The 26,235-nt window shown below is 44.7% G+C and overlaps 1 protein-coding gene across 3 annotated transcripts; it reads right to left on the bottom strand.

Annotated features, from left to right (window-relative positions):
- Positions 1-1,740: 1,740 nt before the first annotated feature.
- Trim38 (tripartite motif containing 38) lies at positions 1,741-24,778 on the bottom strand. Of its 3 annotated transcripts, none has more exons than XM_076573032.1 (7): positions 16,571-24,778; positions 12,322-12,871; positions 8,769-8,864; positions 7,235-7,465; positions 5,902-5,924; positions 5,691-5,803; positions 1,741-2,862 (listed from the first exon to the last, which is right to left on the bottom strand). In XM_076573032.1, the coding sequence occupies exons 2-7, from the start codon at positions 12,739-12,741 to the stop codon at positions 2,339-2,341; spliced, it is 1,407 nt and encodes a 468-aa protein (XP_076429147.1). In that variant the 5' UTR covers positions 12,742-12,871; positions 16,571-24,778; the 3' UTR covers positions 1,741-2,338. The 3 variants fall into 3 exon arrangements, with proteins under 3 accessions (XP_076429147.1, XP_042134195.2, XP_076429148.1); XM_042278261.2 differs by having other exon boundaries at positions 16,581-24,778; XM_076573033.1 differs by having other exon boundaries at positions 24,369-24,778.
- Between the last annotated feature and the right edge of the window lie 1,457 nt (positions 24,779-26,235).

The following is a 26,235-nucleotide window of genomic DNA, read 5'->3' as shown; positions in this document are numbered from 1 at the left end:
GGATTGGATGCTTTTACATACATAAATATAGTGGATTCTTTTTTAGACTTGTTTGTTATGTACCCCAGCCCGTTTTTAAAGTGGTGATATATATAAATATATACTAGGGATATATATACTTAATTGGTGGAATGCCTGCTTAGAATGTATGAAGCCCCCTATTTGACCACCAGATTCACATAAATTGGATGTGGTAGTGCCTGCTTTATTTCTAGCACTCAAGAGGTAGATGCAAAAGAATCAAAAGTTCAAGGTCATTATCTGCTACATCGTGAGTTTGAGGGCAGACACGAGATCCTGTCTCTAAAAACTAAAATTAATCAACCAGTCAATAAAATCATAGTTGTGCATGGCAGTTCATCCCTAGAATCTCAGTGCTCAGTACTTGGGAGGCTGAGGCAGGAGGACTTCCATCAGTTTGCAGCGAACCTGGGCTACATAGTGAACTCCAGGACAGCCTGGGACAAAGTCAGACCTTATTTAAAAGAAAGAAAAAAAATTTTTTGTTGATTTGAATAAAAACTAATATCATTGCCAGGTGTGCTGTGCATGCCTTTACTCCCAGAACCTAAGAGGTAGAGTCAGACCAATGGATCTCGGTGAGTTCAAGGCCAGCCTGGTCTACAAAGCTAGTTCCAGCTAGAGTTACACAGTGAGACCCTGTCTTGAACAAAAATGAAAAAATAAAAAAACACCAAAAACATTATTGACTTAAATTGTTTAAAATAATTTGTAAGAACAAGATGAATTGTACATTTATTTGATCTTGGTCCAAGTATTTATGTTTTATTAAAGGCAAAGCTGTATGACCAGCGCCACCAAAAATACAAGAGTGCCATCTACTGGTCAACATATTAGCTAACAGTATGGTGAAGCGGCACAAAGCATACTTTAGATTGTCTCTGGTGATAGATGATGTAAACTATGAAAGAAGGATGGAATAAAAAATGAGAAACATGGCTATAGAATTTTCTAGGAAACTGAAAAATATAGTCTCAAAAGTTCATGCAAAGTATAAATTAGTTTTTTCAGTCCCCATGCCTCTTTTCCAGAGTAGGAATGAAACATGGATATCAACAACCACTATATATATGATTTATTAGCGTGGCTTACAGGATATGGTTCAGCAAGTCCAACAACAGCTGTCTACCAACGGAAAGTCCAAAATTCTAGCAGTTGTTCAATCCATGAAGCTGCTCTACAGTATGTGTGGAATCCCAAAGAAGTAGGCTGCAATGCCAGTGAATGAGTAGACTGCCAGAGAGAACTGAGGCAAGCAGGGAGAGAGAGAGAGAGAGAGAGAGAGAGAGAGAGAGAGAGAGAGAGAGAGAGAGAGAGAGAGAGAGAGAGAGAGAGAGAGAACGTCCTTCTTCCATATCCTTATGTAGGCTGCCACCAGAGGTGTGGCCCAGATTAAAAGTAGCTCTTCCCACCTCAAATGATCCAGATTAAAGTTGTATTTTCCCACTTCAAATAATTTAATTTAGAAAAAAATTCCTCCCAAGTGTACCCAGTTTGAACAGAATACAATAATTACCTTAAGGATTTTTTTCCCTGACTGTGTGGTATGTTTAGAATCATTCAATATTTCAACACATCTTGAAAGAGTTATTTTAATATGTTGAAATCTACTTCTTTGAAATGTGGTAGTCTAGTTGGGGTATACCAAATGGTCTTACACACAACTTTGACTCAAGTGTCCTAACAATAGCAACAGCAAGAACAATAGTTAAGTTGATGTTATTTTCAGTTCTTGTTCCTTTATTCAGTTAAAAGACACTGCCATTAGTTCATTTCTCATACTGGAGTTTGAAACACATCAAAAAAAATGTAAAGACTCAAAAACTTGACCTTGGAGTCATTTTATCACAACTATAAAGAGTACTGAATTCAAAGTCCTGAACCCACAAAATGCAGTGGTTCTCAAAATGTGGGTCACTACCCCTTTGGTAAGCCTCTATCTCCAAAAATATTTATATTATGATTCATAAGAGTAGCAAAATCACAGTTATGAAGTAGCAACAAAATAATTTTATAGTTGGGGTCACCACAACATGAGGAACTGTATTAAAGGGTCCCAGTTTTGGGAAGGTTGAGAATCACTACACAAGAGAGAAGGAGAAAAAAAAAAAACAATTACCACTATTATTTTGTTTTCCTTTCCCTGAAGCTGACCATGTATGATATTTTTAGCCTTTCCAAAAATCAAATCAATGCACATTTACTGAATGTTCATCAAAAGCATTGGGACAGCAGTGAAGAAAACATTCAAGTTTCTGCCTTATGGGATTTACGTATTTTCTGTGATGTTTTCACCGTGAGGACTTTACCCCTTCCCTTAATCATTTCTGGCAGGCAGGAACAAAGGAGAATGTTCATAAACCTGGAAAAAGGGCCTCAGAGTATCCCGGAAGGAAGCCTTGGGGAAGGTGAAGATGTGGGAGCCAGAGGTCCCATTGTAGAAGGATACAAGCCCAGCCTCATAGTCTAGAAAAACTCCCACCAGCTGGGGCTTCTCACTCAGATGAAGGGAAGTAGGGGTAGAAGTCAGAGCTCCAAGGCCATCCTTTTTATACATCTTGATGGTCCAGAATCCAAATTCAGGCTCCTTCTTCCTGTCAAAGCCCCTTGCCACATCCTTTACACAGACTCCCACATCCCAAGTGGTTGCATTCTCAACAGACACTTCGAAGTAGTGTCTTCCTGAAGTAAAGTCCTCACAGCCCAGGACACAGGGTAAAACATCAAATCTCTCAGTAGAAGCCTCAAGATTCTTGTGGCATCGTTTGTAAGTCACTTGTCTTCGATCTTCAGACAGAGTTAGGTCACGATGGGCTGTGCTTGGGTCCAGAGTCACACTGACTGTAAAACAACCACAACCAGTCTTTTGGGAGCTGGAAACATGATAATTTAAAAAACAAGCAAACAAACAACAATACAAACCCTCTGTGTTCAAATCTGGGCATGATTTGACATTGAACCCCCAGCGATGCGAACTATGTGTGAAGCGCCTAGGAAGGGGAAATCATCGAGCCTAGTGCAGACACCAGTGAGGAGAGTTAAGTGAATTCATGTGTGCCTGGGACATGGCACAGGCCTAGTCAGCAGTGGCAAAAATAAGTCAACCCCCTCATCTGTATCACCGGCATCTTGAGTTACTCAGAGATGCCAAGGATCAGAACTCTGGAGTTACTCTGGTTCTGCTCTGCCCCAAACCCTCCTGAGTTCAGAACTTTTAGGATTGTTGACATTGACCATGGAGCATAAAGGAGCCCTTCCCAACTCTGTTCATATCTTATGCAAACACTATCTCAAAAAACAAAAACGACACCAAAACACAAATAAACAGACAGCACAAGCAAAATAATCACCAACTGAAAAGAGAAACAAAGAACTTCCCCAAACTTTTATTGACTAGAAGCTTTTGAATTTTGTAATCATGGCCAGGAAGCTGTAGATTGCGGCAGGCACCGGGTAACAGAACAGAGCAGGAAGCTTATTCATTGGGATCAGCAGCATTTCATTTTTGTATCTAACATGTTCATTCATATCTGAGAAGAGTCCCTGTCTTAGTTAAGGTTTCTATTTCTGTGAAGAGACACCATGATCACGGCAACTCCTATCAAGGAAAACATTTCATTGGGGTGGCTCGCATACAGCTTCAGAGGTTCAGTCCATTATCATCATGGTGGGGAGCGTGGCAGCATAAAGACAACTAGAAGTTGGCTGAGACACTGGGCGGTATCCTGAGCATAGGGAACCTCAAGCCCCCCCTCCACAGTGACGCACTTCCTCCCAGAGGCCATAACCACACCTCCTAATAGTGCCACTCCCTTTGAGGGCCATTGACTTTCAAACCACCACAGTCCCTAAAATCGTTTCCAGCATTCTACATACTGCTCAACTACTGTGGAGTTTTGAGTGAGAATGGCCCCCATAGATTCCTATATTGGAATACTTTCCAGTTGGTGGAAATCTTTGGTAAGGATTAGTCAGGGTGGCCTAGTTGGAGGAGCTGTGCCACTGGGGAGGAGCCTTGAGGTCCCCAAAGGTTCTAGCCATCCCCAGTCACCCTCTTTCTGCTGACTTCTTGAAGATCAAGAAGCACACTCTCCGCTACGCCTGCCACCATGCCTGTGCTCTGCCATGGTGGACTCTGACCCCGAGGAAGCATAAGCCCCAAGTTAAATGCCTTCTTTCATTTACTGTTTCCTTATTGTGATCAAATGCCTGACAAAAAACAATGGGGTGGGGTGGGGTAGGGGTTGTCTTCTTCCGCAGTTCAGAGGAATGCAGTCCATCACAGAGGGAAGGCATGCATGTCTGCAGGGATGGTTTGGTCCCTTGCACTGACCAGGAAATAGATAGAGATGAAAGGAAGGCCTGTACTAGGCTTGCTTTCTCCTCTTTGTCTTTTCTTTGTTCCCAAGACTCCAGTTCCTGGCATGATGTTGCCCACATTCCAAGTGGGCTTTCCTTTCCTCATTTTATTTGATATGGAGAAGCTGAGAGACTGGGTGTTGCCTTCAGAGACATGGCTAATAATGGAAAAGCAGGACCGAGACAAGTCCATACAGAGAGCTGTGCATACATAGTGTGCAAAGCATGCTAAATACTAAAAAGCAAGAGTGTGACAGCTCCACAAAACTAAGTGAGCAACCAGATCTTCATATGGGAGTGCATCTCCTGGAGTGACTCTAGAAACCAGGAAAGTAAAAATGGACCATTCCTGGCATGGGGGAGGTGGGTGGGAAGCAATGGAGAGGGGAATAGCAGTACATAAGTGATGGGATTGGGGAAAAGGGAAAGGGGGTTCTTTGGAGAGGGGGAGGGAGGTAAACACAGAAAAAGGAGGGAGGATGGTAAAATAAAAGTAAAGAGGTCTTAAAAAAGTCAAAAGGAGCAGTACTATTATCTATGTTTAATTTAAAAACCTTATAATACGAGTAAGTCTGTGTATAAGTATACATACATAGTTTGAGTGAACTTTCCTCATCTGGGTTGACAATAGTTCCTTCAAAAGCCAAAGATGGTCTAGCAGAAACTCCAATACCAGACATGAGAAGCCCTCTTTGAGTTGTTGGTCAGCTTGGGCCAAGAGATTTCCAAAACATACAGCCTATTGCTATTGCCCTCTCTTGTCCCCCAGAGGTGAAAGATAAGTTCCTGCTGCTAAAGACACCACGCACTTCAGACACCGAGTTCGGGGGCCTCCAGTCTGGCACTAACATGACTGCCTCCTCCCTAAGGACTGGAGCTCATGGAACCAGAAGCTGTCACACAAGCCTCCAAAGGAAGACGGCAATCAAGACGGCAATCCTAACCAGATATGATGCCCATGAACCAAAACAATGACCAACATGACACAACCATAAGGGTGTAGTAGTGGCATACATAACCTGGTAGTAACCAACAGCTCTAATTGGACTTAAGACCCACTCAACAACAGGAAACCATGCCTGGTACTGGAAACCTGGCCAACTCCGCAGTGCTGGTGAGGTCATGGATCTTGGAGGAGAACCCACCACCACGTGGCCCTTACTAAACCAACATAATCCCTAACTACAATCTAAATATTTGTCCTTATACCCACAGATAAGTGTTAAAAAGTAACAAGTGAGTATGTGTTGCAGCAGGAGGTGACACTGGCCCCTGCTTAAGATCCTCCAAGCCGTATTTCACACACCTACCTTGGTGGCATCTTAACAATGTCTTCACATCAAAGTAAAGCTCAGAAACATTACATGTAGTCTGAACCTCCGGGAGTTCGGCCTTCAATGGTTCTGGCTCCACAGTCTCAAACCTAGGAGAAGCAAAAGATTATGGCTTTCCTCAGTATTATGTTCCAGGCAGCTCAAAATGCCCTGACCCCCTTCTTTTGGGTGTTCATGCAAGACTCACCTGCTCAAAGTGTTTTTCACGTCCTATGAAAAAACAAAAGCAAAAGGTGATTGTTTTTACATCAGTATCTCAGGGAGTTTTCCATGTGAAGTTGTTCTCTGAATCAGCTCCTCTCACAGAAAGCATAAGATCATCTATCCACCCAAATGATGGATACTGAGGAGTGTTGTACACATCCAGTGCTGTGGGATGTTTTTCTGTATGCTGTGAATATGTGGATAATAAATAAAGCTGCTTTGGCCTATGCAAGAAAGCTTACAGCCCGGTGGGAAATCAAGTAGAGATACAGAGAAAAGAAGGGTAGAGTCAAGAGAGATACCAGCCGGCCACCCAAGGAACAACAAGATGCCAGCAGAGTACTAACAGCCACGTGACAACATATTGATTAATAGAAATGGGTTAATTTAAGATAAAAGAGCTAGTTAGCAAGAAGCTGAAGCCATAGGCCATACAGTTTGTAATTATTATAAGTCTCTGAGTGATTATTTTAAAAGCAGCTGCAGGCCTCGGGACTGGGTGGGACACAGGAAAACTTCCATCGAAAATCCAGTCTCTAGCCAATAAAGTGGAAGCCTGCTTCTTCTCCATTGGAAGCCTGCTTCTCCATTGGTAGCCCGTGTAAAGCCTACAATGTGGGCTGCTTAGAATGTGAACCAAGAGCTTTTCTCACCCTTCCTCTGACAAGACTACTCTCGGTGACTAATCTCCTTCACAGAGAATTCTTGTTGGAGATAACTTGTAACACGAGTCCCTAGTGGTAAATCTGCACACAGCTCCTGAGACTGGGCCTTTGAAGTGAAAAGGCAGGTACCACTGGGAAGTGGAGCATAGATGCCACATTCAAAGCCTCCCGCTGTAACCAGCAGCCCCAGCAGAGGAAGGAGGACTCGGAGCTCCAGCTGTTTATCTTGATGGGAGGGATACATCAGTTATGCAGCTATGAGTAAGTTCTGGATCAGGGACCTATAGTAAGTCATGGAGTAGGTATTATTCTCTTAAATGTCTACACTGTCACCACCTGTCACTTGAAGGAGTATTTTAAGAATGAGTTTGACAGATACCTCAGTGGCTAAGATAATGTGGCAGAAATTATCCCATTTTGTTATTCCATGTTCACCCTGAGGAAGTGAAGTTTTCTAGTTAACCTAAAGGATCCTGTAGACTGGTGGAAGTCCCCCTGAGGCTACTCAAACACGACCCTGAATTTCCCACTCCAATATTCTTGTCATTCTGAGTGGAGGCAAGCCTCTCCAATCTCCATGCTTCCTTACAAGTATCCTCCTGCCATGGGAATCACCTGCCTTCTTTCCTGCCTCTCAGCGCACAGCCTCACCTGTAGTATATCCTGGGCTGGGCCCTCACATTTTCCCTCCAGTTTCAGAATTTGGCTTTCAGTTTCCTCACACTTCTTCTGTAGATTGGCCTCAGCATCCTTCAGACTCCTCAGCACCTGCTCTTCTTCATTCTCCAACCTCCAAAGGTAAGACTTCTCTTCTTCATGTAGAAAACGCTGGAGATTCTTAAAGTCGGAGTGGATTCTTTGCCTCTGAACCTCTATGGCAGCCTAGAGTCAATGAAAACTGATCAAACATGGGAACACACCCATCTTTGAATTGACCAGGAAATGGATAATAAATATACTTCCAGGAAGAATGTACTTCTGACACGTAGGCAGCCTCTACAGTCAGCCATGGAAATGGTTGAAGTCCTTGGTATGCTGTGGTATGCAGCCACGGTCTGCAGCGAGATCCCTGTGTCTTAGAAATCACACAGGTTCCTTTTTCTGTCCTCATGATATTCAGGCTGGGGTGACCCTCTTGCTGAATTCTCTCAAAGATTAGTTTCTGACCTGGTGAGGTCAAGAGCTGGATTCTGACGATCACAGCAAGGTCAGAAAGCTGCTGCCCGAGTGCTAGACCACTGTCCACGGAAGAAGCTGTGCTGAACCCTCAGAAATCGTCCGAGGCTTTAAATAAAGTTGGCTACTGCATGCGTCTTTAGTCCGCCTCACTTTTCAGCTCTTTTCTTCCAGATTCTACCTCCTCTACAGCAGGGACCCCAGACTCATGTATTGAAAATGCGAAACAAAGTGTGCCACAAAGTCAATCCGTATTTTTGAGGATTAAAGATGAAAGTCTTGCAGCTAGGAAGATGGCTCAACAGTTAAGAGGGAGAGGCAGTAGTGCTCGTACTGAGGACCTGAGTTCGGTTCCCAGGACGGACCCAGGTGGTTCACAGCCACCTGTCACATGAGCTCCAGGAGGTCTAATGCCCTCTTCTGGCCTCCTTTGGGCACCTGAACTCAAGCGTACAACCCCCACCCCTCCACCCCACATAGTTAGTTTTTTTTTTTTTTAAATAAAATATTTTCTTCTAAAGAATTAAAGTCTGGGCCAGGGAGTAAAGCTGGAGGTTGAGGACATCCTACTAAGTCAAATATGCACGAGACAAGGGGTAGATGTCGGTACCTTACACCTGTGTACGGTGGCAGCAACAGGTTCATTTTATAGAGAGGAGGCTATGTGCAAGGAAGCCGAGAAGCCAGTTTAGCTTCTGGCTAGATTATTAGAAATCCCAGCCAGTTTCCATTGGACGATGGGGGGACTTGGTGATAAAAATCTCACAGACGTAAACAACTAGGACATGAAAACAGCAGTGTTCTTTGGGCTTCCTCTATGTTGGTGATAACCAGCCATCCCGTGTGTCTCCCAATCCTCCTCTATGTTGGTGATAACCAGCCACCCCATGTTTCTCCCAACCCTCCTCTATGTTGGTGATAACCAGCCATCCTGTGTGCCTCCCAACCCTCCTCTATGCCTAGACTCACAGCAGAAAGTCGCTGGACACCAATGAGCTCAGGCTCTTACCTTCCAGTCCTTTATTTGTTTTGTCATGAGATGCAGCTGAGCTCCGTTGTTTTCTTGGAGTTCACTCAATTTTTTTACAGTTTCCTGGAGCTTTTCCTGAAGGAAAGATTTGAGTGAGTAAAATCAAACCATTTTGAAACAGGGTCTGATGTGGCCCAAGTGATCTGGATCTCACCGAGTAGCCAAAGATGGCTTTGAACTTCCTGCCTTCACTGAGTGCCATGGGACATAGGTGCACCAGCAAGTCCTGTTTTATGCGGTATTGGGGAACACTAAACTTGGGGCTTCGTGCATGTTAAGCAAGCACACTACCAACTGAGCTACACCCCTGATCCTCAATTTGATTCTCCACTGGGCCCTTAATAGGAATCTCAGTACCCTAGATAAAATCACAATGAATAGCTGTTGAGCTTTTAATAAGTCCCTCAGAGTGCATGCTGAGGATTGTGTATATGGTAACTTACTGATTGCCTTAACAATCTTCACAGTTGGTAGAATGCTTAACATTGTTGTGTGCCCTGGAAAATGAGGCAAGGGAACAAGTAACTCATCTCAGGGGCCATACCTGGGATCCTCAGCAGTACAACTAGGACTCGCCTCATTGACTGAACCACCTCCACCACCACAGACTCACTTAGAGAATGTTGTCATAGACTACCATAACCATTTGTGGGGGAGTTTATAAAATAATGTGCTGAACCAAACTTAGCCGGTACTGAGATATTTGACACATCTGGAACTCTGTATGTATCATGGATGAGTTAGAAAGGAAAGGTCTTGACACTAATTGAATTTAGTAGAGTTTTGAGAGAAGAGGGGTCTGGAGGATGGCATCAAGAAATCAATTGAGCCGGGCGGTGGTGGCGCACGCCTTTAATCCCAGCACTCGGGAGGCAGAGGCAGGCGGATCTCTGTGAGTTCGAGGCCAGCCTGGACTACAAAGCAAGTTCCAGGAAAGGTGCAAAGCTACACAGAGAAATCCTGTCTCGAAAAACCAAAAAAAAAAAAAAAACCAAAAAAAAAAAGAAAAAAGAAAGAAAGAAAGAAAGAAAGAAAGAAAGAAAGAAAGAAAGAAAGAAAGAAAGAAAGAAAGAAAGAAAAAGGGACACTTAAAGGAATTAGTGTCCTTGTCCCCCAACCCCCAAGGTAATTTCCAATGTGGTTTCTCATATTTTCACTGGGAGCAATTTGAGGCTCCCAGAAATTGCCCATTGGGATCAAAGATAAAATACTGATTCCAGTCCACTGTAAGCTCCACAGATATGTATGCATTCATTTCCCAGGAATCTCACAAAAAGTCTGTGACTCTGCTATATGTCACTCACTGTTCTAAACTTTACATAGTGTAATATCCGTAAACAAATACAGTTCCCAGCATATGTGCTGAGGACCCTGAGGCTATCATCTCTGTTTACAGATAGGGATAACAAGATGGGAAAACTTTAGGCAAATTAGCACAGTTATCCATCTGCTCAGTGCCAGCACTAACACTCCACCCTGGCAGTCTGCCTCTGTGGCTGGTCACTGTCACCCTGCCTTGCTCCTTCTCTTACTCTTCAGTGGAAAAATCATCCAAATAGCAATTTCTGCATTGCAGCTGTTCGAGGGAGGCTGAGGCAGAGCCCAGTGTGGGGTCACCTTGCCCAGCTTTAATACATGGGAGGTGCTTAGTCTTACTGCGACTTGATATGCCATGTTCTGTTGATACTCATGGGGGACCTGCTCTTACCTAAACAGAAATGTAGGAGGAGTGGATTGGGGGGTGGGAACAGAGGGTGGTGGTGGGGAGGGACTGGGAGGAGAGGAGGGAGGGGAAACTGCAGCAGGGCTGTAAAATTAATTAATTAAAAAAAGGAGTCCGGCGTGCCGAGTGGCAATTGGCACTGATTCATCCTTAGGAAAGACTGGAGGCCTTTATATGAGACTACGTCTGCTTCATGGAAGCCAACACGAGGAGGCCACACTTAGTATGTCTTCCTGGAAGTCACAAGAACAGACAAGCATCAGGACAGCAGCCAGGCGTGATGGTGTACGCCTTGGATCACACCACTGGGAGGCAGAAGCAGGCAGAGTTCTATATAGTTCTATATAGTGAGTTCTAGGAGAGCCGAGGGCTATGTAGAGAGACCCTGTCTCGGAAAAACAAAGCATCCACAAAATCGAAAGCCAGCAGGGCTGAGCCCGTCCCTCCGTGTGTCAGAGGGGAAGGTCCTATGCTCTCCAGGGAGGACCTAGGAGCCAAGGCTCTCCTCCTGCCACGCAACTCAGCACGAGCATTTATTTTCAGATCCTTGATTCTTCAGGAGTCTTGTGTGAGCCTGACCTCTCACACTCTTTCTTCTGAAGACAATTTGAAATTTCCCCTTGATGTTTTTATTTTATAGCACCAAATCTTCTCAGTGCCTCTGGCCCTTTGCTTCCCCAATGAACATTCCTCCATAGTAAGTAGCACTTGACCTAGGGTTTAGAACTAGCAGTGGTGGGAGGTCTGGGCTCTGGCTTCTTCCTGTGTCAACACCTCCCTTTCCTTCACAGGGCTGCTTGGCTTGACCATGATGATCAGGACGTTCCTATGGTGTGATTTTGCATGTGTAGAGTCTCTCCTACTATCTTGGTAGGTGATGACTGTAGGGTAAAAGGGTAAGCAAATGAAACCCACCCTGAACTTGGAACCAGAGCCAAATCTACCCCTGACCAACTGAGCATAACACCAACCAATCCCTGAGCAGGAAAAGCAACCAATCCCTAGGCACAAAACCAACCAGTCTCTGAGCACAAAATCCAGCCAATCTGAGCTTGTTCAAGCTCAAGGGGATCAAAATCTGACCAATTCTTACCCGGAAAATCTTCTTCCTGGAAACAATCCATCCCTAAGAAGTCCTTTCTAAGCCCAATGCCTGTTCAGTTGGCAGCTGCCCTTCTCTACCTCACAGAAGTGGCTCTTCTACTGGATTCCTCCTTCCCAATAAATCTCTAGAAAGAGCTTTGGATGAAGGCCTTTTTCTACTGGAGCAGAGCAGAGTCTCTGCTGGGAAACTCTTTGCAGAGTGGAGCAGAGAAGCAATGGACACCTCTGCTGGGAAACTCCCTTAGAGGAGCAGAGCGGAGCAGAGCCAAGCTCAGCTGTCTGATCCAGCTGTACCGGCTCTCTCAGAGTGGAGCAGGATTGCCACATCCTGTGGGGTGACCATCCCCCACTGGAACTCAGCTTCAGGTATAGCCTGACTTCCCAACAGTCAGGATATCTTTCTCCTCACAGCTGTAGGTATCCAGGATACCTCCCCTTAACAGCTGTACGTATAGTATAGCCTGATAGATGTGAAGGAGAGATGTAGTTGTATGCATATACAGGCATGGGAGTACTCATGCTTGTGTATACACACAGAGGCCAGAAGACAGTGGTTGGCCTGTTCTGTCTTTCAGCATTATTAAGATAAAACATATCCTTGCTAAGCTCCTATGTGGGTGCTGGGGTGTGAACTTGGGTCTTTGTTACACAGCAATTCTTACAAGAGAATAGACACTTTTAGAAACCCCCAACCATTATACTCACCTTGTAGCCCCGGTACACATCTTCCACAAGAGCCACGGAATGACCTTTGTGCCTATCCTTCCAGTTACAGCGCCAGCAGAGGAGCTGACCATCATCTTCACAAAAGAGATCAAGCTTCTCTAAATGATCCTTACATAGCATCTCATTGGCCTCCTCTTCCATCTCCTTGATGATATCAATTATGTTTTCCAGATCCTTGTTGGGCCGGAGGTTCTCTAAACTGAATGGACTCCCACACAAAGGACAGCTCAGTTTTATCTTCAATCCTGTCTCTGAGCTGACTTTGTTAGCTCTATCCTCTATGCAGGATTTGCAATAGCTGTGTCCACAGTTGATCCTCACTGGGTGAGACATCATTTTATTGCAGATGGAGCAAGAAGAGAGCTCTATCATCTTTATTATGCTAATGCTTAAGCCCATGGCTTTTCCTGGGTAGTTTCCAAATGAAGCAAACAGAAGTAGAGAAATATTTTCCACAGTGGTAGATGTACGCCTCACCTAAGCATAAGTGCAATCACTGGCTGCTACTGGTTTTAGAAGTTTGAAGTCTCTAGAAAAGAAAAGCAGATTGGAATTGAGAAGATGCATCAACAGTTTCATGGTATTTACATAACAGCCACTATCCCATTCGGCCATTTACATTCAACCTGATAAAAGTTGAATCATTTTTAAGTTCAGTTTCTCAGTCTTATTGGGCACATTCCATTTTCAATTGTCGCCTGAAGCTGGTGACTCCATGATAGCCCAGATATAGAGCAGTTCATGTTTGTCCAGTGTTCTCTTACGCCATGTGCTGGGAAAGGCAGATCAAGACTAATTCCTCTCGGAAGTTGAACACAGAGAATGTGAAAACTTTTCCCATTCTATGGGCTCATGAATAGTGCTGATGCTGTCATTATTTATAGTTGTTGGGACATTTAGCGCTCTACCCAACCAGATCTTGCACATCCTTTGCCTGGGTCTAGCTGGGTTAGTCTGTCTGATTCTCTCCTCCATGAACCCTCACTGGCCTCCCAGATCTGGCCTAGCCTAGTGCGGCCACCCGGACCTGTGTCACCGTCCAGCTCTAAGGCCCTGTCTGCACCTGACCCATAGGCCCCTCCCACACCACATTCAGCTTCTCCACTCAGACAAGATCCTGCACATTCTTTTCCATGGTCTAGCCTGGTAGGTTTGCCTGAGCTATCCCTTCACACACACTCCTCAACACCCAAACTCCAGGCTTGGACTAGTCCACACGTCCTGCATACCAGTCCAGCTCCATGTCTCCGTTTGACTTCATTTCACCAACCTGTAGGCCTAACCCAACCCACATATTCTTTCATCTGCTCCAACCTCCTCTGTCTATATCAGACACAGAGCAAAAGAGGTCCACATACCCAAATTCCATTGTAAAAGTACAAATAATATGGAAGATCAAGGCTGTATCTCCTCATCCCCCCAAATTCACTATTCCTAGAGAAATGTTTGCCAGTGAAATTTTCCTAACTGAACCTCAGGACACAGGATTTAAAATAACATTCATAAACCTTATCAAAGAATTCAAGGAGTTTAAAGAAAATTCAAGGAGTATGAAGAAACAGCTCAATGAACTTAAAGAGAAAGACTAAAAATAAAAGCCTGAGTGATGCTCAAGAAAACACAAACATAAGGCTGATGGAAATGATGAAGACAATCTAGGGTTTGAAAACAGAATTCAGTAAAGAGACAGGAATGTTTAAGAAGACTCAGGGTGAAGTGAAAATGGAACTGAAACCTCCAGTAACCACACCAGAAAACCCAGACAAAAGCCTCACAAGCACGATGAGTCAACCAGAAGACAGCACAGCAGGACTCAAAGATAAAGCAAAGGATCTGGACAACATGAGCAAAGAATTAAAAAAAAAAACAAAACTGAAACTCAGGAAAGGAACATACAGGAAATGTGGGACACCAAAAAAAGACCAAACCTTCCAATTATAGGAATAAATGAGGGAGAAGTGTTGGGCCCTGGCCCCCGCTCCTTGGGTAGCTGCTGACTTGCTTGCTCACCTTTACCAGATATCCTCCCTATGCTGATTTCCTGCCGGCTTCCTTCCTGGAAAACAGCTAACTGCAGGTTCCTTGTTCCGGGTACCCATCTCAGTTGAGTAAACAAGTTAGGGTGTGGGATAGTGAACCTTTGCCCTCATGGGTTTCCACTGTGCTGTGAGCCTGTATTTAAGGCCTCTCCCTTCCTTCAATAAATGGCATTCTTCTGAGACAAGTGACCCACTGTCTTGTCTTTATTTAGTCCTCAGCTCGGACATGGTGAACAGGTTGTAGCATGGGGGCTACAGAGAAGAATCCCAGGCCAATGGCATAGATCCTATATATCTTCAACAAGATCATAGAAGAACACTTCCCCAAACTAAGGAAAGACATATTCATATGAAACACACAGAGTACCAAAGAGACAAGACCAGAAAAAGAAAATCCCCAGAGTGTGCTATAGTTAAAACAAAGAAACTGTATTGAAAACTGCAAGAGAAAAAAAGACACAAGTCACGTACAAAGGAAAAACAATAAAAATAACAGCTCATTTCTCAGTACAAACTTTAAAAGCTAGAAGAACCTTGAGCAGTGCATTCCAAGTCCTTAGAAAAAGGCCACAATGGCCAACCTAGACAAATATATCCAGCACAACTATCTGCCATAGTCAAAGGAGAAAGAAAAAAATTTCCACTATATAAACAACCTAAAATATTTATATCCAACAAACCAAACCTAAAGAAACTATAGGAGAGGCATGAGCACAGTCCAGAGACTGTACAAACAAATACAAAGCCATAATTACTAAAACACAAAGTATCACTAAGAACACAAGACCAAAGTCAGCACAATGACTGCAATCAATAAACACAATTTAGTAGTAACTTTAAATATTAATGGCCTCAATTCTCTAATCAAAAGATACAAGCTGGCTGAATAGATCAAGAAACAAATTCCATTTGTCTTTTATCTACAAGAAAAAATGGCTTTCAAGATAGGCACTGCTGTAGAGCATTCCAAATGGGACCAGGAAGCAAGCACGTGTCTCTGTCTTAATATCTAACAAAACAGACTTCAGACTTATAACTATGGGGAACACTCTGAGGGTCAATGGAAGATTCCAGTCGGACTATCACATTTGAATCTTCCTAAACCCCTACCCCTAAAGATCACAAGACATCTCCATAGTGAAATCTCAGTGGAGTCACAAACAGGAGGATGGTCAATATAACTGAGGTAACCAGAACTGATTTATTGGTGGGACTCTTTGTCTGTTTCAGACATGGCCTAGCTACATAGCCCTGACTGGAAAAAACAAAAAACAAAAAACAAAAAACAAAACAAAACAAAACCAAAAAACCAAAACTCCATATATCAGTCTGATTTGGGACATGGTTAATCTGTCTTTGCCTCCAAGTGCTGGCATTACAGGCATGTACCACCGTGCCTGACCAAAGATTGGTTTATTCTTGTTCCAAGAAAACTGGAAAAGGGGCTGAGGAGGGGAAAGTGGGACAGGGAGAAGCATTCCTTAAGAACTAGGGGATTTATGTCTCTTCTCTGGGCCAGAACCTGTTCGCAGAAGTTTAGGTGATGAGAACTGAGGGAGTGTCATGTCAGAGCCCAGGATATAAAGTGGAAAGGAGGCCAGAGCTCAGGGAGAACCAGAGTTCTGATGTGCCCCATGAGGACATGATGACCAGAGGGAGTGGAAATGTCTAATAGCAACACTTCTGTTTCCTGTCCTGTGGCAGCTGCTTCTGAGACCCATCCCAGTTCTACACACACACACACACACACACACACACACACACACACACACACACACACACACGGGAGAGAGAGAGAGAACTAAAACAGGAATCAGGAATTAAATTAAACTGAAAAAACCAGCTACATTCCTCTTAAAACCAAGCCACAGAGCCACAAAGGGTTTCTTCAGAAGCCTTCTGGTCACAGGTAGGATACTGACCCCATGGACACAGTTGGGCCTTCTCTGCAAGGAGGCACCACATTCATGACCGATGGGCTTCCCCACCACTTCAAAGGCCCCAGCAGCCTGGCCCAAGCTTCCCCCCTCACCTGTGTTCTCGGTTTCCTGAGATCATGTCATTTAAGAAGCAGAAGCGGAGGTGAGAGCTGCCTATGCTCCGAGCCTTTTCAGAGCTGTGGGGCGAGGCCTCTGTTATCTGGAGACGGCACTCTCCACTCAGCTCTGCCCTGCATGCACATTAGTCACCTGTAATCACCTTCCCTCCAGAGTGCCCAGGCTGGCATCTCAGGAAGACAGCCAGGGGTCCAGGACTGCTCTGCTGGACAGTCGCCACTTCCGGAAACTCTAGGAATCACGGCTGAGTCGCTTCACAGGCCAGAGCTCTGTGGGGGGCCGATCGCCAGGCAATGGAGGTGCTCCTATCCTTTGACCCCTCTTATCCTTAAAGGACAAAGGGGACAAAAGGAACCTGATGCAAAGTATTGAATGCAAGGAACAAATCAGTGACAAAGTTCAAAACTCTTGTGATCCAGCAGGAAGAGAGCAGAAGGTCAGCGCATGCTCTGATGTGAGATCTACCTGCTTTTACTTCCAACTTTGGACTCCAGAGGCTTCTAAAGCTGCCATTCCATTGGCATTTTGGTTCATAACTGCTTCCTGGTTCATAACTGCTCCGGTGGCAGTGGTACAAAGCCGGGGTTGTCACAGCGCTTCCCTGACATCACAAAATTCCCCCAAGCCAGCCAGCTCTGTCCCTGCCCTGCTGGGATGTCACCTTTCCTCTTCACCACTCGGCAGGATACAGAGACATTCCCATGAGCAGACTCAGAACTGCAGAACAGGGAACAAGACAGCACTGTGGAGGCAGCCGGGACGCTCATCATTGATACCTACATGCCTGTGGGCCCGGTGCTTTCTGGACAAAAGGCGGGAGGTGACAGGGTGTCACACACTGAGTGAGTCAGCCTCAGCCTCTCGATTCCAAAATCCAAGCAAGGGTGACTTCACGAAGACAGAATTATTATGGAAAGGAGGGAAATGGATCATCATGTTCAGACAAGGCCTGACCACATTTGTAACTGCAGGTTGATGGGGTAAGTGCGCAAATACCCTTTCTGCTTGCTTAAGTAATAACACGCACAATGGTTCAAGGGAGCTGGTAAGGGGCTGAGGGCACAGGAGGAAGTATGAGTTAAACTTGAGTTCTGGAGTCTCTTGGGGAATAATCCTGATAGTTATTCGTGTCCAGTGCTGGATTCTCAGACTGCAAAGAGTGCATGGAGTTCATTCCAGCCACTAGTCAACTCAGGCTAGACACAAGCGGTAGACAGGTTCCTGCCTTCCCACCGCAAACAGGAGAATCTTCAGTACTGGGAAGGTCCTGGCGCCACATCAGTGCCACACACCGTGTGATGAGATGGAAGGAACCCATGCTTCTGCACTTACTCCAGGAGATGCACTCCCATATGAAGATCTGGTTGCTCACTTAGCTTTGTGGAGCTGTCATCTCTTGTTTTTTAATAGTTAGCATGCTTTGCATACTAAGCGCATAGCTCTTTGCACAGTCCCTTCTAGGTTCTGCTTTTCCATTATTAGCCATCTCTCTGTAGGCAACACCAGTCTCTCAGTGTCTCCATATGAAAAATAAAAAGATAAGTATATGCAAAGTCCCCCCCTCCATTGAATTGTCATGAAAATTAACCACATCAACAGTGTGGACCCATAGCATAGTAGCTCATACATGCTCAGGGAACATTGTGGTCTTAGAGATGATTACAGAATATGATAGTTAATTTTGCCAACTTGATTAGATTAATAAATTCCTGTGGCGTTAATGAAGCAAACCTTTGCTCATGTTGTAAAGGTGTTTCTAGAAAGGTTTAGCTGAGGAAGGGAGGCACACTCTGAATGTGGGCAGCATCATACCATGGGCTGGAGTCTTGGGAACAAGAAAAAGACAAAGAGGAGAATCCAAGCCTAGCACAGGCCTTCCTTTATCTGTTTCTGTTTCCTGGTCCATGCAGGGACCAGACCACCCCTGCAGACACACCTTCCCTCCATGATGAACTTCATTCTTCGGAACTGTGGATGAGGACATCAACCCCCACCCCAAGCTGCTTTTTGTCACAGTAAGAAAACAGTAACTGACACCCAGTGTTTCTTGTGAATTGTTCTGACTCTTGGAGCAATGTTAGCAAGGCAGATGTCTTAGCCACTTTATTGCCTTAATAAGACACCATGGCCAGGACAAACAAATAAAAGAAGGCAATTAATTTGGGGCTTATGCTTCCAGGGGGTTAGAGCCCACGATGGCAGAGCACAGGCATGGTGGCAGGCGTAGCGGAGAGTGTGCTTCTTGAGCTGCAAGCAGGCGGTAGAGAGGGATACCAGGGATTTCTAGTCTTTTGAAACTTCAAAGCTGTCACCAGTGTCAGAGCTCCACCAATAAGGCCACCCGGTCTCATCTTCCCAAAGATTTCCACCAACTGAGGACCAAACATTCCAATATATGAGTCTATGGAGACCATTCTCATTAAAAACACTGCTGTAGTTGAGCAGTATGTAGTATGATGGAAATCATATTAGGGACTCTTCTCAGATAATGAATGAACATGTTAGATACAAAAATGTTACTAATCCCAACGAATAAGCTTCCTGCTCTGTTCTGTTACACAGTGCTTGCTACATCCTATAGCTTCTTGTCCATGATTACAAAATTCAAAAGCTTCTAGTCAATAAAAGTTTGGGGAAGTTGTTTCTCTTTTTGGTTGGTGATTTGTGTATTTGTGTATTTGTGTGTGTGTGTGTGTGTGTGTGTGTGTGTGAAATTTCTGTTTATTTGTGTTTTGGTGTTGTTTTTGTTTTTTGAGATAGTGTTTACATAAGATATGAACAGAGTTGGGAAGGGCTCCTTTATGCTCCATGGTCAATGTCAACAATCCTAAAAGTTCTGAATTCAGGAGGGTTTGGGGCAGAGCAGAACCAGAGTAACTCCAAAGAGTTCTGATCCTTGACATCTCTGAGTAACTCAAGATGCCGGTGACACAGATGAGGGGGTTGACTTATTGTTGCCACTGCTGACTAGGCCTGTGCCATGTCCCAGGCACACATGAACTCACTTAACTCTCCTCACTGGTGTCTGCACTAGGCTCGATGATTTCCCCTTCCTAGGCGCTTCACACATAGTTCGCATCGCTGGGGGTTCAATGTCAAATCATGCCCAGATTTGAACACAGAGGGTTTGTATTGTTTGTTTGCTTGCTTGCTTGTTTTTTAAATTATCATGTTTCCGGCTCCCAAAAGACTGGTTGTGGTTGTTTTACAGTCAGTGTGACTCTGGACCCAAGCACAGCCCATCGTGACCTAACTCTGTCTGAAGATCGAAGACAAGTGACTTACAAACGATGCCACAAGAATCTTGAGGCTTCTACCGAGAGATTTGATGTTTTACCCTGTGTCCTGGGCTGTGAGGACTTTACTTCAGGAAGACACTACTTCGAAGTGTCTGTTGAGAATGCAACCACTTGGGATGTGGGAGTCTGTGTAAAGGATGTGGCAAGGGGCTTTGACAGGAAGAAGGAGCCTGAATTTGGATTCTGGACCATCAGGATGTGTAAAAAGGATGGCCTTGGAGCTCTGACTTCTACCCCTACTTCCCTTCATCTGAGTGAGAAGCCCCAGCTGGTGGGAGTTTTTCTAGACTATGAGGCTGGGCTTGTATCCTTCTACAATGGGACCTCTGGCTCCCACATCTTCACCTTCCCCAAGGCTTCCTTCCGGGATACTCTGATGTTGAAGAAAAAGAAGTGCTAGATGAAAGAGAGGTATAATGCCACATAACAGAATATAGATTAGTATAAACGGGACAATTTAAGTTATAAGAGTTAGTTGAGACAAACCTAAGCTATAAGTCCAGCTTTCATAGTTAATAAGAAGTCTCTTTTTGGGAGCTGACTGGCAAGTCAAAGAAAGACTCATTACACTTGAGGCCCTTTTTCCAGGTTTATAAAGATTCTCCTTTGTTCCTGCGTGCCAGAAATGACCAAGGGAAGAGATAACGTCCTCATGGTTTAAGTAGCATAGAAAATACACAAATCCCATAAGGCAGAAACTTCAATGTTTTTCTTCACTGCTGTCCTGATGTTTTTGATGAACCTTCAATAAATGTGCATTGATTTGATTGATAGAAAGGCTAAAAATACCATACATGGTCAGGTTCAGGGAAAGGGAGACAACACAATAGCGACAATTATATTTTTTTTCTCCTTCTCTTTTGTGGGTTTTGATTTCATTACTCTTTAGGGTGATGATAAAGTGACCCCAAGGTTAAAGTTTTTGTTTCTCAACTGTATCTATCAACCTCCTGTGTGAAGGATGAATGAATGACAATGTCTGTTAACTGAATAAAAGAATAAGAACTCAAAGCAGCATTAACTCAACCATTGTTCTTGCTGTTGTCCTGGTTTATTTATTCCTTCTGGACACCAGAGTCAAAGTTGTGTGTAAGACCATTTGGTATACTTCAACTAGACTACCACATTTCAGAGAAGTAGATTTCAACATACTAAAATAAGTCTTTCAAGATGCATTGGAATATTGAATAATTCTGAACATACTACACAGCCTCTGTGTTCAGAGGAAGAATCTCAAGATAACTTGTTTTCTGTTCATACTGACAGGATTAGAAATGTACTATGGTCCATGTTTTGTCTACCTCAAGGTGGGCGGGGCATGAACTTGACTAACACAACTTTGTATGAATTCTGAGTAGAATTCAGGAAATACTTACTAGAAGGCTGTGGCAAGAGCTCTTTCCCACTCCATCCCACCTAAGCTTCCCATATATCCAGTCTGGGAACCCATCATCAGCATGCAGAATTAGTGGATATTGTTCGGGACACTTTTAGCTAAACAGAAAAGGAGAATCTTCCCTTTGAATCCCTGTCCTTTGTTAACTGTTTGGCAGGTCAGGCATGGGTGGGGCGTGGAGAAGACCAGCTGTAGAGACAGCGCATACATAGCAGGAATGTTAGACAGAGGGCCGCTGGAGAACCACAAACAAGATACTACACAGAAGGTCTGTTTTCAGGTCAACCTGCCCTCCCCGGCACAGTTCCGTTCCCACAGACCTCAGTCTTAAATTCTAGTAACATCAACGGTAGGAACTTCCTGTAAATATTTTAAATAATTATGTTCTTTAATCAAGTTACGGTGTTCATCCTATTTGATTTGATTCCCTAGTTGATAGCTGTTAGCCACTTTCCAGGTGTCCCTGCCTGTAATATCCACTCCTGGGTACTTCCTTTAGTGCACTGCATATTCCGGGTCCATTATAAGTAGTAAGTGAAAGCTAAACATACCCCTCACACCTTTCCATGGGATCCCTCTGGTCTCTGCTGGAGCTGTGATCCTGGGTTCTAGTTAAGAAGTGCAGGAACAAAGTGCTGGATATTTTAATGAAATTAATGAACGTCACCATCAAATGATTGAATTATTGGAAAACATATATCCTCTTCCCCTCTCTCTTAACCACTTCCCCAAGCTAAGTAGCTGAGCGTGACCTTGAACATCTGGTCCTTCTGCTCCACCTCCCAAGTGCTGGGATTACAAGTGCACACCACCATGGCTAGCTAAAATAAAGCCGCTCCCAAACAACAAGGAAAAGGTTGGAACCACCAGCCTTCCCATCATAAGTCAGCGTCACGAAGCGGCTCTCCCTACCATCTCGCTTCTGATTTTGTTCCGAAGTAGCCAAAGCTCGATGGTCAGCCTCCTGTCGGGCGGTTGATGGGGTGGTGCCACAGTTGGTAGAGGGAGAGGCCCAGGGCCTGTGGGCACCCTGAATCTGTGTCTCCCCATCAGCTCTATCAGCAGGGGGGCCAAGTCTAATTATCCAGAGAACCCTCAACTCAGGACCTGACCAATGAGCTACAGGGAAATCAAAGATATTTTTGCTGTCAATTCACAATTTAAAACAATAAGTTCTGCAAGGACATGATCATGAGTTTATTTCTCGTGAAGATGTTTGGAACCAGAAATCATGCTAACCCAAAGAAAACGGACACAGAGAAGAACAGTGCATGTTTTCTCATATACGAAAACTAGATTTAAATTTGTGTGTGGTGGTGGGATGGTCAGGAAACTAGACACCGGATTTGGTAATGAAAGGAGATGTCTTCAGAGTAGAGAGGAGGGAAAGAGAGGGGCAGTGATAGCTGTGCCCAGAAGGCAGAAGGAAAAGAACCCGCAAGGGGCGACCAGGAAAGATGTGAGAAGGAGATGGATTAGGATGAAGTGTAATGTCTGGAAGCGCTATAAAGAAATCCATCGCTTTGTTAACAAGTATTGTGTAAATAACTAAAAAAGGGAGTTTGCCATGTTTTGTTCTGCTAAAAATAAATTGTTCTCGTGATATTTCACAACAGAATGTCGGCTGTTTATGAGATATAATCCTGAGCAGCCAGGCCCCCCTGGGGAGCACGCGTTCAGGCTCAGCTAGGCCGGAGACTTGGGGTGGCAGGCTTAGCCCTGGGACCCCATTGACACAGCACGGCCAGCAAGGTTTGATTTTTGATGCTTCTGATCGGCCCCGCCCTCATCAGACCCAGCGTCCTATCAGCCTAGGTCACTGTGAACAAAGCACCTGAGGCTAGATCGCTGCATCCCTGATTCTCTAGGTTGAGAGGCCCGTGATGGGAGCTGCTGGCTGTGGGTGATGATGGCCATAGAGTGAGACAAGAAAGACCCGAGTGGGCGGTGGGGGGTGGGGATGGGCAGAGCCTAAATGTGATCCACCCTTTCTGGCTTGGTAGACTGGATCTGCACTTAACTGACCTTCCTTGTGAAAGACTCAGTGGGATTCCAATTCTATTCCCCCAAATAATGGAACTTTGCGGACTGAACCATCCTACTTTTAAATACACGCGACTGTATTTGCTTCAAGGTGTTCATAAAGAAATAAAAGGTGGGGGTTGGGGATTTAGCTCAGTGGTAGAGCGCTTGCCTAGCAAGCACAAGGCCCTGGGTTCGGTCCTCAGCTCTGGGAAAAAAAAAAAAAAAAAAAAGACAAAAAAAATTTAAAAAAGAAATAAAAGGTGAAGTGAAATACAAGGAAGAACTCGCCCATATCCCCCAAACAGCCACACTTTAAAGACAGGCTGTATTCTCTTGTGCCCGTTTGTATTAAAAAAGATGTTTAAAAGTTGGGCTTGGAGGCACAGGCCTTCTTGTTGCTGGAGAGGCTGAGGCAGCAGGGTCATAGTTCAAGTCTTGTGTGGTTGATATATTGTGCACCCCAATAAACTTATCTGGGGGTCAGAGAACAGAACAGCTAGTATATTAAACATAGAGGGTAGGCAGTGGTAGCACACGCCTTTAATCCTAGCACTTCGGAGACAGAGATCCATCCGGATCTTGGATGTATCTCTGTGAGTTCAAAGCCACACTGAAAACAGCCAGGCATGGTGACACATGCCTTTAATCCCAGGAAGTGATGGCAGGAAGCAGAAAGGTATACAAGGCGTGAGGACCAGGAACTAGAGGCCTGGTTAAGCTTTTAGGCTTTTAGCAGCAGTTCAGCTGAGAGGCTTCCAGTCTGAGGAAACAGGATCATCTGAGGAACTGGCAAGGTGATGTAGCTGTAGCTTGTTCTGTTTCTCTGATCTTTCAACATTCACCCCAATACCTGACTTTGGGTTTGTTTTTATTAAGAGTTTTAAAGACTCATGCTACAATCTTGCCTAAGCAATTTAGGGGATCCTGTCTCAAAATACAGACACAGATACAATTTTTCTGTTACCACTGCTGCCTTTGGAGTGTACTAATACATACAAAAATAATAATAAAAATAAAAACTGGGACTATAGCTCAACAGTGAATGCTGAGCACAAGGCTCTGGGTTCAATGCCCAGTATTGTACAGAAAGTACTATATATTAAAGTTGTCCACATGTCAGTTTCCATACCACATTATTTAAGTGACTTTAAAAAGGGAAGGCAAATTAGTGTGTATTAACTGCTCTCTTCCACCGACCTTCCTGTCTTACCTTTAGTCACTTGCTCTTCCACTGCGTGGATATTGATTGCACTTCAGCTATGGAGATAATATACATTTGAGTCCAAAGACTAGGTCATACTCTGTTATTTTGTTCTTCCATTGGTGGACACGTCTGTGTATCTCACCACCATGTGGATCTGGGAATGTCTCAGTCTCCGCTACTGTGATGTTGGGCTGTTTCATATTCCCGTGATTCAGAATGCTCTTTAGATATGGAGGCAGGGTAGCTACCGAGGAGACAGAGTGGTGTGAGAAGTAAAGGGGGTCCCTGTTGTGATTCCCACCCTCTCTGGCTGACATCCAGGAATTTCAGCTTACCTGACCAGACCACCTGCAGAAAATTGTACTCCCTTGTCTGAGAAACATCTCAAAAGAGATTGTTAAAGAGTAACCAGTGCTTCTTCCTATTCTAGCCCCCCCATTACTCCCCCCCCCCCCCCGGCCATTTTTACCTGCAAGCTGCACAATATACCTAAGGAGTCTCCAGCACAGGATTCAACGGAAGCACACCAGCACGCACAGTCTTTCTACTGCCCAAACTTAGTCACAGATTAGATAGCTTCAATCTCACCTCCACCTCTCGGCCGCCAGCGCATTTATTGCTACTGCCGGGGCACTGGGAAGGGGCTCCTCACCCAATGTCCGCACCTCACTCTTCAAGTGTGCCTTGTCTTTCTGTTTAATCAAGAAACTCAACAACTTTCGTCTCACTTTGCTGTGGACTGAAATGTGTTCTTTCTGTGGATGTCAAGGGTCTGAGTGCACCTGAGCACCCCGAGAGGAATTCCCCAGGCTGCACTGCTCAGGGCAAAAAGTGAGTCCTTGGACTCACTTCCAAGGACTAGGCCCTTCCCTGGTGCACGTGGAGTTTATCTCGGTTCCAGAGGCTCACTTCAGACTGAGCATCTCTACAGCACACAGCCGCTGCCCTCCATCATCACCCCTTCAACGAAGGCCTTGATTCAAACAGGTACTGAGGACTGGCAGGTGTTCTTGAATCAGACCCTACGAGTATTCTGAATTTCTGTCGGCCCCCTTCCGGTCATCCATGACACTTTCTAACATGTTGCGTCATACCGCTCTGGTAGGAGTAAAGTGGTATCTGTGTTAACAGTGTAAATCTTAACAGAGAGCTTTAACTTTACTGTAGTCAAAATTATTGAAACTCACCTCATCACTTCTGCTTAGATTTGAGAAATTCTTCCCTTCCCCTTGTTTCCAGAAGGGCCATTTGCTTTCTGTTAACAAAACTTAGAATCCGTTTGGTTCTCTTCAGCACTTAGCACACTGGATTGCCGCTTGGGTAACTGAGTGGTGGAGTTTCCTGGCACCGTCCGCAGTCCGGCCTTTCCTGTTACAGGTGCTGCCCCGTGGAGTCTGGCCCTGAGCCCAGTCATTGTCCACATTCTCCTTGTTCTCTCATTTCCATGCTATTGACCTCTGGGAGCTAAATCATCTTTGGCTCCTTTTTAATGTGTATACATTTCAAAAAGTGTCGATTAAACCAACCAAACAAACAAACAAATCAAAGAAACCACAAAGTCAACCAGGTGTGGCGGCACACGATTTTCATCCCAGCACTTGGGAGGTAGAGGCAAGAGGATCAGGAGCTCAGGTCATCCTTGGGCACATAGCAAGTTTAATGCCACCCTGGGCTACATGAAACGTTGTCTTCAACCAAACCAAGCCACACACTTCCACTGAAACTTTGTTCCAGGTAAGCAACAAATGTATTTTTGTCTCAGTGTTTACATTTCATCCTCCTCTTCTATTTCTCTTGGTTTCTTATGGGCCGGGGAGGCAGATTCCTTGCTACCCAGGCTGGCCTAGAATTTGTGTTCCAGCTGTTTCCAGAG

The sequence above is a fragment of the Peromyscus maniculatus genome, chromosome 5 (assembly GCF_049852395.1).
Source record: "Peromyscus maniculatus bairdii isolate BWxNUB_F1_BW_parent chromosome 5, HU_Pman_BW_mat_3.1, whole genome shotgun sequence".
In the NCBI taxonomy this organism is placed as follows: domain Eukaryota; kingdom Metazoa; phylum Chordata; class Mammalia; order Rodentia; family Cricetidae; genus Peromyscus; species Peromyscus maniculatus.
This window is presented reverse-complemented; position numbering and strand designations above follow the sequence as displayed.